This window comes from Podarcis filfolensis, assembly GCF_964270895.1.
Source record: "Podarcis filfolensis genome assembly, chromosome: 6".
In the NCBI taxonomy this organism is placed as follows: domain Eukaryota; kingdom Metazoa; phylum Chordata; class Lepidosauria; order Squamata; family Lacertidae; genus Podarcis; species Podarcis filfolensis.
The window spans coordinates 48,461,297-48,474,529 of record NC_139609.1 but is presented as its reverse complement, the minus strand read 5'-3'; the positions used below and the strand labels follow the sequence as shown (position 1 = coordinate 48,474,529).

Below are 13,233 nucleotides of genomic sequence, written 5' to 3'. Positions count from 1 at the left end.
CATTAGAGCAAATGGTCCCACCATCTCTCAGCCCCACCTGACTGCCTTCTTACTTACAACCAATCCACTGACTGTCAGCTTCCTGCTCCTTAATCTTAGTATTGCCCCTAGTAGTACTTAGCAGGGATGAGGACGGGGACACAACTAGCTAGTGCCACCTTTCATGACTGGTCCTGCCTCTGCCTACTGTTGGCCTCCTTGCCTTCTGCCCTAGTAGTCCCAATGGATACCAGGGACCACTGCTGGAGCTGATGGAGGCTGGGAGTCCAAGAACATCTGGTGGGCCACAGAGCTTCCACATCTGCTTTATTAAATTCTTATAGCAGTGGCAAACTATATCAGGCGAGGCCTATTTGAGACCCTCATGAAATCAGATTACTGTAGTAGAGAATACAGTCGTACCTTGGAAGTCAAACGGAATCCATTCCAGAAGTCCGTTCGACTTCCAAAACGTTCAAAAACCAAATCGCGGCTTCTGATTGGCTGCAGGAAGCTCCTGCAGCCAATCATAAGCCGTGGAAGCCCTGTTGGACGTTCAGGTTCCAAAAGAAGGTTCGCAAACCAGAACAATCACTTCTGGGTTTGCGGCGTTCGGGAGCCAAAACATCTGAGTTTCAGGGCGTTCGGGATCCAAGGTACCACAGCAATGTTGCTGCTGCTGCTGCTAATTGCATTTATAGCCCACCTTTCCTCCAAGGAATGCAAAATAGCATACATAGTTCTCCTCCTCCCCATTTTATCCTCCCAACAACCCTGTGAGGTAAGTTAGCGTGGGAGATAGCAATTAGCCCAAGGTCACCCAGTGAATTTCATGGTCAAATGGGGATTTGAACCCTGGTCTCCCAGGTCCTAGCCCAGGACTCTAACTACTACAACACACTGGCTCTCAATGTTTTCTCAATGTTTGATCACAGAAATGGGGTGATAGTATTTGGCCTACTATGTCAAGGATCTAGCAATCGAATGCTGCCCCAGCCTTTGCCAGAGATTTTACAGCATGGTAGTTTCCTTCCCCTTTGGGCGCAACTGATACAGCACAGAAGGCTGGCTGCTCCCTGAGGCAAAGTGAGCACAGACCCTTTTGTTGCAGCTCCTCATCCTTCTGGCCCATACATGCTATATGTGGGGGCAGGGGAGAGGATGCACACAAAGAATCGACCAAAAATAAAGGAAGTGTCTAGGCATTGTTGCAAAGGAAACCGGGCACAACAGGACTCCCCTCCCCTCCCCATTTTATAATGCCTGGTCACCAGCTTAGAGTGGTTTCTGGTAGATGCCAGAGTCCCATTTACCGGCTGCTCCTGAACTTCAGCTGCTAGATTTGGCTTGTGTGTGTCAGCTGGCGTGAAATCAGCCCGCAGGGCTCAGTGTTGGCCTCGAAGGGGCAGGTGCCGCCAGAACAAAGGCTGCAGCACTACAGGAGGCCTTGCTAAGGTCCTGTAAAGAGAACTCAGATGGTGGAGTGGGAGCTGGGAGAGTAAAGTTCAAAGAGAGTATGGTTCCTCCATTGCCCTGAAAGGGGCAGCACAATCTCTAGGGAGACGGTAAAGGAGGGAGGGCACCACAGAGGCAATACAAAGCTAGAAAAGGGATTTTTATATCAGGATACATTTCTAGTGCTCCCTCACCAGCATATGCATTGCTCCTCCTTGGCCAGTTCCTCTTTCCAAAACTTTAGTGTCTTACCCACAAAATCTAAAATCATAATATCTGCAATAAAGCTGAGAAAATATTGGCAGCTTTTTTGCTCTAACTCTGAGACATGCACTTCTCATGCTGATGAAGTCTGTTCCAGAGAGGGCGATTAGGCTCTGTTTTTTTCCTCCATTTCTAATAACAGAGGGGCAAAAAGAGCTCACAAACTGAAATTGATGCTTGGATATTTTTTCTGCAGATAAATGAAGATGAAGGTTGAAGCTGTAATAGCAATTTTATTGATATCAAGCCCTGGGTGATGTGTTGCTTTTTTGTTTTGTTTTTATTGCTAGGAAATAAATATGTAAAAATTATATACAAGCTGCGTTCATGAGGTCTGTGGTAGAGTGGGGTAGGCTATGACAATTTTTTCTGTTTATATACCAAAAGAGATGAGAGTGTACGTATTGCCAAAACAAGAGTAGTATTAAGCCTTTGCTTCCTCGTAGCAGCAAAAACCTTCTATAGCTTAGCTAATGAGATCCAAGAATAACTATTGCCCATTAGGAATCGCCTGACTGGTTTTAAATTAGTCCCAATTAATATATCATCAAGGCACTGTTGCCACTTTCCTGAGTGTTTGAAGGCCAGAATCCCATTGGGCTGATGGATCACATGGGTAGTATCCATGCCAACATCCCCGCTTCACAGAGATAGGCTGCCAAAAGAGAAATAACTACTTACATTCCATTTCAACAAATTTGTACGTGGCTTTAAAGAAAGTGGATAGGGCGCTCTTAAAGCGAAAACATTACCACCTCAAATCTGAAGCTCCATCTGCACTATACATTCAAAGTAATATATCACACTGAACAGTCACAACCAGCCCTCAAAGAATCCCAGGAAGTGTAGTTTGTTAAGGGTGCTGAGAGTTGATAGGGGGCCCCTGTTCCCCTCACTGAGCTATAGTTCTCAGAGCTCCCTGAGAAGATGGATTGGTTGTTTAACCATTCTGCAGCCTGCCCACAATCACACAAACAATCCCATGTCTTTTATATATTCATCACTGGAGATGCGTATCTTTAGAACCAGCCTAATCTGAAGGGAATCTGAACTGTTCAGCTGACTAACAACAGGATGTCCTAGGAAAGGTCTTCCGCCCCTTCATGTAAATTAATCTAGGTCTCTAGGATTGACAGGCATTGTGAGGAGGAGGGAGAAATGCCACTCACCTGAAAGGCCTCACAGGCCTGATCCACACTCAGTGTGTCCTTGATGAATTCAACACATAGCTGGAACAAAAGAGGTTGAGAATCAGACTGTGCAAGACAGAATCTTGAACACGCCTGTAGCACTAGCAACAACCCAACACTTTCCTGAGATCTACAGCATTTTTGGAGCTACAGCCTCTCCAGTTTGGAACAGGAGACCTACGGTACATTGCTGCTTTGAAATCTATTCTCTGAACTTTGTCTCTGTTCCAGTTTGACCTTCAATGAGGTTTTCTAAGCAATGGCACTGTGAACTGAGGGCTGCTCCACATATTGCTGCAGAGAAAACAGACCCAATATAGCACCTTCTTTCTCAGTCCCACAAAACCCAGTGCATGGCCACACCCAAAGTGCCTTCTCTAGCCACTACAGATAAATGCTTATAGCACCTATGCAATCTAAGGGACATCCCATGCCCCAGGGAGGGAACTGAGAGCCAGCATGGTGTTATTGTTAAAGTGTTGGAAATGTAAGAATAATAAATAAACAAACCTTTCCCCTTACCCTTCTATTTGAAAAAGAATGGATTAGTAAGAGCAGTACACAGTTTCTCTTCAACCAGCCACATTTTGCATTAGGTGGAGCTTAATGAAAGAGGAGAGCGCAAAATATGGTCTGAAGCTCAACATCAAAAAAACAAAGATCATGGCCACTGGTCCCATCACCTCCTGGCAAATAGAAGGGGCAGAAATGGAGGCAGTGAGAGATTTTACTTTCTTGGGCTCCATGATCACTGCAGATGGTGACAGCAGCCACGAAATTAAAAGATGCCTGCTTCTTGGGAGAAAAGCAATGACAAACCTAGACAGCATCTTAAAAAGTAGAGACATCACCTTGCCAACAAAGGTCTGTATAGTAAAAGCTATGGTTTTCCCAGTAGTGATGTATGGAAGTGAAAGCTGGACCATAAAGAAGGCTGATCGCCAAAGAATTGATGCTTTTGAATTATGGTGCTGGAGGAGACTCTTGAGAGTCCCATGGACTGCAAGAAGATCAAACCTATCCATTCTGAAGGAAATTAGCCCTGAGTGCTCACTGGAAGGACAGATTGTGAAGCTGAGGCTCCAATACTTTGGCCACGTCATGAGAAGAGAAGACTCCCTGGAAAAGACCCTGATGTTGTGAAAGATGGAAGGCACAAGGAGAAGGGGACGACAGAGGACGAGATGGTTGGATAATGTTCTCGAAGCTACCAGCATGAGTTTGACCAAACTGCGGGAGGCAGTGGCAGACAGAAGTGCCTGGCGTGCTCTGGTCCATTGGGTCACGAAAAGTTGGACACGACTAAATGACTAAACAACAACAATGAGCAGCCTTGGAGGCAGGTTTTGGTAGGTGGAGCTGGGTGGGAGGGTGATAGTTCTAGCCCCTTTGGTTTATAAGAAAATTTAGTAGGCTTTCTGAACCATGGAAATAAGGGCTGCTAGAAAGCAAAGTTTATGCCATTTTGTGCTTCTTGCTGCCTTGGGAATTGACTTCTTTGCATTTGTATAGTCAGAGAGATTTTTAAGTTAAGCTTCATCACTCCCATTGTGGAGTCTGAGCAGCAGCCTGACCCGCACTTCAACCTTGGCAGCTGCTGTAGCAACACTGAGAGACTGTCTAGAATTTTGCAAGGCAATCATAAGCTGGACGTTCAGGTGAAGTATACCAAGAAAGTGACAAAAGAGTAATGATTCAAAAGCCAGAAGTGAGATAAAAATAACAGTAATAATAATTAACAGCAGCAGCAATAATAATAATAATAATAATAATATCCTCATCACAACAACTATAACTATTAATAAGAAATACTGGAGCAGAGATTGCTGGACTGACAAAACCAGTGAAAGCTTTTGAATTTCATTAGTGAACAAAGATTGTAAGATAGGACCATGTGAAGGTCATGCAAAGTGGAGTGATGTCATCCCTGTCTGTGACACAGTCACTCGGCTCAAAATAACCCCTCTGGGCTTGCAACTGAACAGTGATTTTCAAGTGCTAATGGGTCAAATCACACATCATGTATTGCAAATGTCACTTTTGCTTTCTGACCCAGATGCATACTACTCAATCTCGCCCACACACTTACACCAGGGCTACATGAAGTGGAAAAGGACTGCAGACTACATGCATTACAAGAGAGTATGTGCATATTGTTTTTAATTAAAACAACAACAGCAACCAAAAATAGCATTCCCTAATAAGGTAGATATTCTGTAGAATTACAAATATCCTCTTGGACAATTTAAAGATTTGAAGATATAAAATTCAGTCTAAAACTAGGCTGGGAAATAAATTAGGGGGGCGGGTTTATTGGAGAAGCCAGGACATGGGACCTTCTGCATGAAAAAAACATGTGTTTTACCATTCAGCTATGGAAGGTGCTGACGTTTTCTGTGGCAGTAACAGGGGATTTACAGGAGAGGATGTGCCACCCCACCCCCCACGTCCTGTCCTCAGAGTTTGTCTGCCAACTACAAAAAGAAAAATGCTCCAAACCTCCCTAGCACTCTTGCAGAGATGATTAACTACAATAACAGGTTATTTCATGAATCTTTACAAGAAGAGCAAAGGAGAGCAGGCTTTTAGTATAGTGTCATAATGGCCAAGGGGACTAAGAATTAAAAATGAACCAGCTGGGCATGTTTCAGAATGACCCAGAATTTAGAGCCAAACGAGTCCCAGTGTTGAATAATGAGCCTAGATGCTGCTGGTAATAGAAGAATTAAAGCAAAATTGACAAATTGGATGGATCCGTACAAAGCTAAGTCACATGGGACGAATTAGTGAGAGAGAGGTTAACAATTAAAAAATGACTGTTAATGGTGGTAAATGGCTAACATAATTACCTCAGTAGTGAATCCATGAGATATAAGTTAAAGTGAATACAAATTTAAGCAGTACCCCATGCACAGACAGTTAAGATCAAATTTTGATGATGGTGGTAGCTGGCTAAATTGTATCCATACAAATGCTGTCATACTCTGTTCTAAAAACGATCAAACTGGCATTGGGGAAATACAGAAAGTTGGTGCAAGAAAGACCACTTTGCAAAGACAAGTGGACTAAAGGCCAGTTCAGTCTGCTAATAGTGAATTTTGCCACCACCCCTAATCCCAGCTTTTTTTCTGGAGCAAGGCACTGTCTTCCACTCCCACACTTTGTGAGAAACGCAGTTGCTACTTGGCTTTCTACCCCCACTCGCACTCTCTGATTTCAAAGCTATAATTAGTTTCCTAGCAATGAGCAGAATGCCAGCAGATTGGGAGCAATAAGTGCAGCGCATGCAGGGTTTTCCCCAAGGACGGAATTGATGAGCGTGATCCTTCCGCGCCTTCGTTATCACTGCCAACTAAACATGACACATAATAGCCAGGAGTGTGGGATCCTCTCTTTTTCAATGACAGTCCCATTCACTGTGGTGCAGAATGAGCCAGAATTAGCTTTTGTTGAATCACATACTTTCATATTCACCATGAAGTACAAATGAAAAAAGCTCTCATTGTCAACTGGTCTTCAACCAAGGAGGCAGGCTGGCTAAACAAATATATTCTCTTGCAAAAGAAATCCTAGAGGGAACTAGGATTTAATGCTGAAAATATTAAAATTGGAGTCAGATGGAACATAATGGAATTGAAATCAGAAATAAGTGACACGCATATTTTATAGACAAGGATTTAGGACCAAACTACATCATTGATTACATGGTAAGTTTGCAATGGAGAAGTGACAAGGGAGGGGGTGCTTAACCATTCCTCTTTATTTTGTTTTTCACATCTACTCCCTCCACCAAAAGAGGTTTAAAATGCAACAAAAACATTGAATTCTGGTCCACACACACACACCATAAAATGAATGCACTTTTCATCATTTAGCACGACCCTCTTTAAATTGAATAGTTTGTCCTCAGTAGAGCATGAGACTCTTCATCGCAGGGTTGTGGGTTTGAGCCCCACATAGGGCAAAAGATTCCTGCATTACAGGGGGTTTGACTAGATAGCCCTTGTGTCCTCTTCTAACTCTACAATTCTATGTCTCTGTTTGTCAAGGAATGGAAGAAGAGCTGTAGAAAATTGGTGGTAGACACTAAATGCTACACAGCAGCTTTTTTTGAACCTTGGATCCCCAAATGGCCAGCAGTAAGGATTTCTGAGAGTTGATCCAACAACATCTATGAAGCTGGGAGTTCAGCAACATTGGACAATGGAAAATGATTTAAAAATTATTAGACAACATTGCCAGAGGTCATGTAAAGAAAACAGGATGTCTTACAATAAGACACATCTGGTTTCTTTTTGAGAATGTGCTTTTGCAGTACAGTGACAGGGAAATGCCATGCACATCTACTCAGAAGGAAGCTCTCACTAACTGCAATGAGACTTACTCTCAGTTAAGCAGTTCCACTTGGCTCTAGTGAGCACATTGTCAGTAGTACTCAGAATTGCCATGCCAGCTGATCCAGAGCAACATTCTCTCTAGAGAACCGGAGCTGCCATTTAGTTCAACAGAGCCTAGAAAAGAAAAGAAAAAAACATGCAGACCTGCTAGACATGGGAATAAAAACTTGGATAACCTTGGCTTTCACTGTGCTTACGTTCTCTCCCAGTGCTCTAGCTGTGGCTTCTACTTTCATGATTACCTGGAATTATATCCTGATATCCTGATGATCTTCCTACAACCCGACTCCATACAGCCGGTATTTTGTAAGCAAATCAGAATGAATTATCAGTAAAAATCAGGCAGAGTCTAAGGGTGCCCAAACTTTTTTCAAAGAGGGCCAGATTGATGGACTGAACATGCGTGGAGGCCAACCAAAGTTGTTGAGCTTTTTTTAGGATTAGGATTTTACCCCAGGACATATACTGCCACAGGTACTGGATAAAATCGGACTAGGCCCCCAAAAACATGCCTGGTCTAATCTGACCACTGTGTTGACTCTGCACAAGCAAATCAGGATGAGTGCTGAATAAAAAATGTTATCTGAAGGACACCATAGAGATGAAATAAGGAAGCAGATGCAACTGACATGTTTGAAAGCAGAACAAATAGCCAAGCTTTAATTCTGATGTATGGTTATCATCAGCATAAAATGATCTAATGACATTAATAGCTTCCTCTCCAAGTCACAAAACTGTATTTAGAACTGGAATGGTGGGGTTTTTTTAAACTGTCAAATTAATGCATTAGAAAAGTTAGAGTAGAAATAAAATCTTCTGGAGAAGAGTTTATTAGAAACTACTGATCACATCCCTCCTTCAGCTTTTTCACACAATTACAAGAGCTGTTAGAAGCTGGATTCTTGATATTTGATAGGTCTCATGCTTTCTGCCTTTTAGAAACTCTTGAAATCAAATAATTGACTGTACAGACAGTATCAGCCAATTCACACATCAAACCTTACTCCTGCTGTTGCCGCTGCCAGGGATGAAACAACCCAAACAAACAACAAGCAGTAAGTCAAGGACAAACCTTGGTTACCCACTGGCAAGAAATAAACATCTACTGAAGATGTTTCCTCAGATACATGGGCTCAGGGTATATAGTACAGTATATTGTAGGTCTGTATATAGTGTTGGTTGGAATGTGTGAGAGCACCAACAATGGTCACCACGGAGATGTTGCAATGAGGGACACTGTGCAAGGAGAAAGCAAACCACAATACAAATAGGTCTTTAAACAGGGTTGTGACCACTACTGCTCCACTCCAGGAAGCCGTAAGGCAACAGAATTTCCAGTGTATTCCACAACAGAGCTTTCCTTCCCATTTAGTTGGTAATCAGCCCTTAAGAAGTCAGTTTTTAATCATATTCTTAACACAGTGGAAATTATGAAAGCATAAATTACAAAGGTCTCCACTAAGAGGAAACTGTCATGTCACTATGGCAGCCTTGCACAAACTAGCTGTTTTTACGACAAAGAAGTGAAGGACACAGGGAACCTTTTACAACCCCATGTGCTGCATCACCTAACTAAATGAAGAGATGACATTAGCACAGTCTTCCCAGAGCACTTGATACTTCACACTGGTTTGTTATTTTATGCAGTTGACTGGTCATCATACAAGGCCACTTTATCCCAAATGGTGAGAATGCACCTATCACCTGACTCATTAAGAGAGAGAGAGAGAGACAGAGCAGGCCAAAGAGGTATTTATTTATTATTGTCATATCCCACCTTTCCTCCAAGGAGCTCAAGATGGCAAACACTCCCATTTTATTCTCTCAGCAGCCCTGTTACATAGGTCAGAGTAAGAGATGATGACTGGCTGATGGTCAGCCAGTGAACTTCATGGCTGAGTAGGGATTTCAACCTGGGTCCGCTCAGTTCTAATCCATCACTCTACCCACTGCAGCATATCTAGTGGGGAAAGCTTTTTGGCCTGCAAAGGTGAAGACTGGGAGGCAATGCCTTGGAAAGTTAAGGAAACTGACTTGGGGAAAGAGGAGGGACAACACATCAAAACATTGCTCTAACCCAAATTTGCTTTGGGAGGGAGAAGCAGAATACTGTGCAGAATGGCCAAGGATAAATAGGTATCCACAACAGCATGTAAAGCAACTTGATGGTGCATATTTATCCTTCATCCTTGATAACACTAAGGACAGAGCACTTTGGGCAAAGTGAGGCAGGGAACATGCCCTTCTTTCCTGCCAAACTGGATTGATGCTAAGGGATGAATTCCCTTCCACAGCAACTTGGTAACAGAAATCCCTATCCTCCTTTAGACAGTAGCTGCAATGTATATAGGTAGTGGGAATTTCTGCCAGCCATAGAAGCTGTCTGTGCCAGACTGGAGGAGGAGCCAACATTTATGGATTTTATAGCTTTAAAAAAAAAACAGCTGCAGGAGCATCTATGCTATGTCACGCCAGTGCAAAGGCAATCTTGTGACATGTGAAACCAGGCCAAAGAGCAGCTTTTGACATACAGAGATGGAGGAGGTGGAGAAGGAGGAGGAAGAGAGATGGGAATTGTAAATGCCTCATCCTTCCTGTTTCTTCATAATATCGGCAATGCACAGGCTGCCATGGTTGCATAAGAAAACTGCAGCTGAACGCAGCACCCAAAATAGAACCAGTGCGGCAGAGATTCTGGAGAAGTTGGGCATTACTCAAGGCTTGGTTACGGCCTGAAAACAGCCACTTGCATTTAGATGCTGAACTTTCTACAGATTCCAGCAAAGGAAGATGAGAAGGCTGGCACTGAAGTTGATTTAATTGTATTTTGGTACACATATTAGCCGTAACAGATCCCAATACAAAGTCCTAGCTTGCATGGAAGTATACAGAGCACTTTGCTATATTCATTCACAGCACTACTGTATGCCCAGAGACTGCTTTGTGCTCATCAGATAGAGTGTGCTCATCGGAGATGCAGTGCAGTGGAGTTGTTAGCATGTTGCATTAGGAGCAGGGAGGCTCAGGTTCAAATGCATTAAGAGTAAGAGCGGTTCAGTGGAGCGGCCTCCCTGGAGAAGTTGTGAACTCTCCTTCCTTGGAGGTTTTTAAGCAGAGGTTGGATGGCCTTCTGTCACTGATGCTTTAGTTGAGCTTCCTGCATTGCAGGGGATTGACAACATGACCCTTGGGGTCCCTTCCAACTCTACAATTCTATGATTCTATGATTATTTCTCAGCCTAACAACAGGGTTGTTGTAAGGATAAAATGGAAACCATGTAAAGAAAAAGGAGAGGATCCCCAAATATAAGTAACAAAAGCCAAAGCCACAGGAACCCAAGTGAAAATGAGTAATATCAAAAATAATAATACTTAGAACATTAACAATTGTGCATATGAACATGTGTAGGTATGTGTACATAGACTACCAAATACAAATAAAATGATCTTAGCCCTTTCTTCACCCATTGGAGTGGACAAGCAGTAGACAACTCGGAAAAACATCCAACTGTACTGATTTTTACATCAACATGCACATGTGAATTGAAACACAGCAGGGAGGGAAGGAGGAACAACCTCACTGCTTTTTAAGCTGGTAATGTGTACACAATATTGAATTAATAGTAATTTAGGCTAAGAACTACTATTAAAGGCACAGATGCCTTGTCCTCCTTTGCATCTGGTCACGGTCACCCTCCATGTTTCCTGGAGAAACCACCAACTTTATGTCTGAGCCATCTGCCATGGTTTCAGGCAACTTGGTGATCTTTGTTCAAAACAGGTCTTAATCAAAACACTGTCACACACACTGCAGCCCTAACTGAAAGACCATGAGAGGTAATAATTAACCAGTAAGTATGAACATGCGAAAGGCGTGTCCAAGAAGTGCGTTCAGCAGCACTAATGGCTTGGAAAGGGGATTAAACACACTACAGCATAATACGTAGGGGCTGGGGAAGGGATGGTGATAGGTAACTACAAATGTGGCACAGCCAACAACACTTAATAAAAATCAGTTAAGAAAGCTTGGGCAAATCATTCAGATCATGACTATTTGCAAGGATTGTTCAACAGTGGAACTGAATCCCTCAGAAGGTGGTAGACTCTCCTTCTTTGGAAGTTCGTAAGCAGAAGTTGGATGGCCACCTGTCATGGATGCTTTTGTTGAGATTCCTGCATTGTAGGGGGTTGGACTAAATGACCCTCGGGGTCCCTTCTTTCCCAGTACTATTTTCTGGGGGTACGCAGGGGTACGCATACCCCTAAACATTTTGTTAATCTAAGTTTGGCCTCATTGAGGGGAAGTATTTCAATATGAGTAGGAAAATGAGAGTAACCCTAATCATTTTTTTAGGGGGGAAAAAAGCACTGCTTCTAACTATACAATTCTATTATTCTATGATGTACAAAACAATTCAGGAAAACAGAATTGGCTCTGTGCAGGATCTCCATGTAGATGGAACATATAAAGCACAGATTTGCAAGGCAGTATGGCTAAGGGTGGCGCTGTGGTCTAAACCACTGAACCTAGGGCTTCCAGATTGGAAGATCAGTGGTTCGAATGCCTGTGACGGGTGAGCTCTCATTGCTCGGTCCCTGCTCCTGCCCACCTAGCAGTTCAAAAGCATGTCAAAGTGAAAGTAGATAAATAGGTACCGCTCCAGCGGGAAGGTAAACGATGTTTCCATGCGCTGCTCTGGTTACGCCGGCTCCCTCAGCCAGTAAAGTGAGATGAGCGCCACAACCCCAGAGTCATCCACGACTGGACCTAACGGTCAGGGGTCCCTTTACCTTTACCTTTTATGGCTAAGGGCAGCAAGCAGCACTGCTGTGGGTTTGGGGCGTAAACTCAGAGGCAAAGCATGCCACAGAGAAGGTGTGAAAAGTTCCTACCTTTGTGATCCTATTGACAACCTGGTATTTAATGTCAAACTACAAAGGTTAATGCCCTACAAAAGTGATTAGCAGGGTAGCTTATTAGGAAAGTTTTTTTTAAAAAAAGGAAAAAAGCTGTTGGGTTAAATAAAATTGCCACCTTCTTTTTCTGGTAGATTTCCTGTGACAGACAGGCAAAATGCCACAGGGTGAATTTCATCTTGTCCTTGAGCTGTCATAGGCACCATGTCAGAAAAAAGTTGGCATTTGTATTGTGAGATAAAAAGGCTACAGCAAGGAACCATTTAACACAGAGTTGATTAGGAGCCTGGAATCTTCAGGCAGGGCTAGTGTTTGATAACAGAGGCTTTTATTGCAATGACTTCTTGGTGCACATCTGGTTAAGATGATCCAATTTTGTTGGCCAATATCCTACAATGATACTGGCCTTCATCCGATTCTTGACTGGAATAGGATGGACAGATCAGTCTATTCTTATTCCACATCTATTTCACATGTGTTTACTCATTAGTTTGTTCCTTTCTGTTTCCAAATCAATCTGTAATTTAAACAAAAATCCTTGCAAAATTTGAATTTAAATACATATCACAAAAGAGTTATTAAAATACAACTTTTTTGCAATTTACACATTTCTAAAAGCATTTTTTAGCACAAACTACAGGAAATGTGTTTTTTTGCATTTTGTGGGTGGGGTGTTCAACAAGAATGTTATAATAAAACTTGGAAAAAATCCTAAGGATAATTATCCACTGGAGGCTGGTCCATTTCAGCAAATTGGACATTGCCCCACAAACCTCAACCAGCCCCCAATCTGCCTGTCTTCTTATTTACAACCAGTCAGGCGGGTGGCTCTGCCTGTCCTTGGCCCTGGCTCTAGCTCCTATTGGTCTCTTGCCTGCTCCAACGTGCACCAGCCAGTCCCCACTGTTGTGTTCCAATCTTGGCATTTGTCCAGGAAGTTCAAAACATATCAGTTCAGTTCAGACTGAACAAAATTCTCATCCATTCCCAGACTGGAAACCACAGCCAGAGTTACTTATTTGGAAACTAGT

The 13,233-nt window shown here is 42.9% G+C and overlaps 1 protein-coding gene across 1 annotated transcript in view; it reads right to left on the bottom strand.

Annotated features, from left to right (window-relative positions):
* Positions 1–13,233, bottom strand: part of BTBD19 (BTB domain containing 19) — a 54,651-nt gene that overhangs the window by 19,031 nt on the left and 22,387 nt on the right. Inside the window, exon 4 of the mRNA XM_083620213.1 lies at positions 2,868–2,927. Coding sequence (XP_083476339.1) covers positions 2,868–2,927 — 60 coding nt within the window. The remainder of the gene's footprint in view (positions 1–2,867; positions 2,928–13,233) is intronic.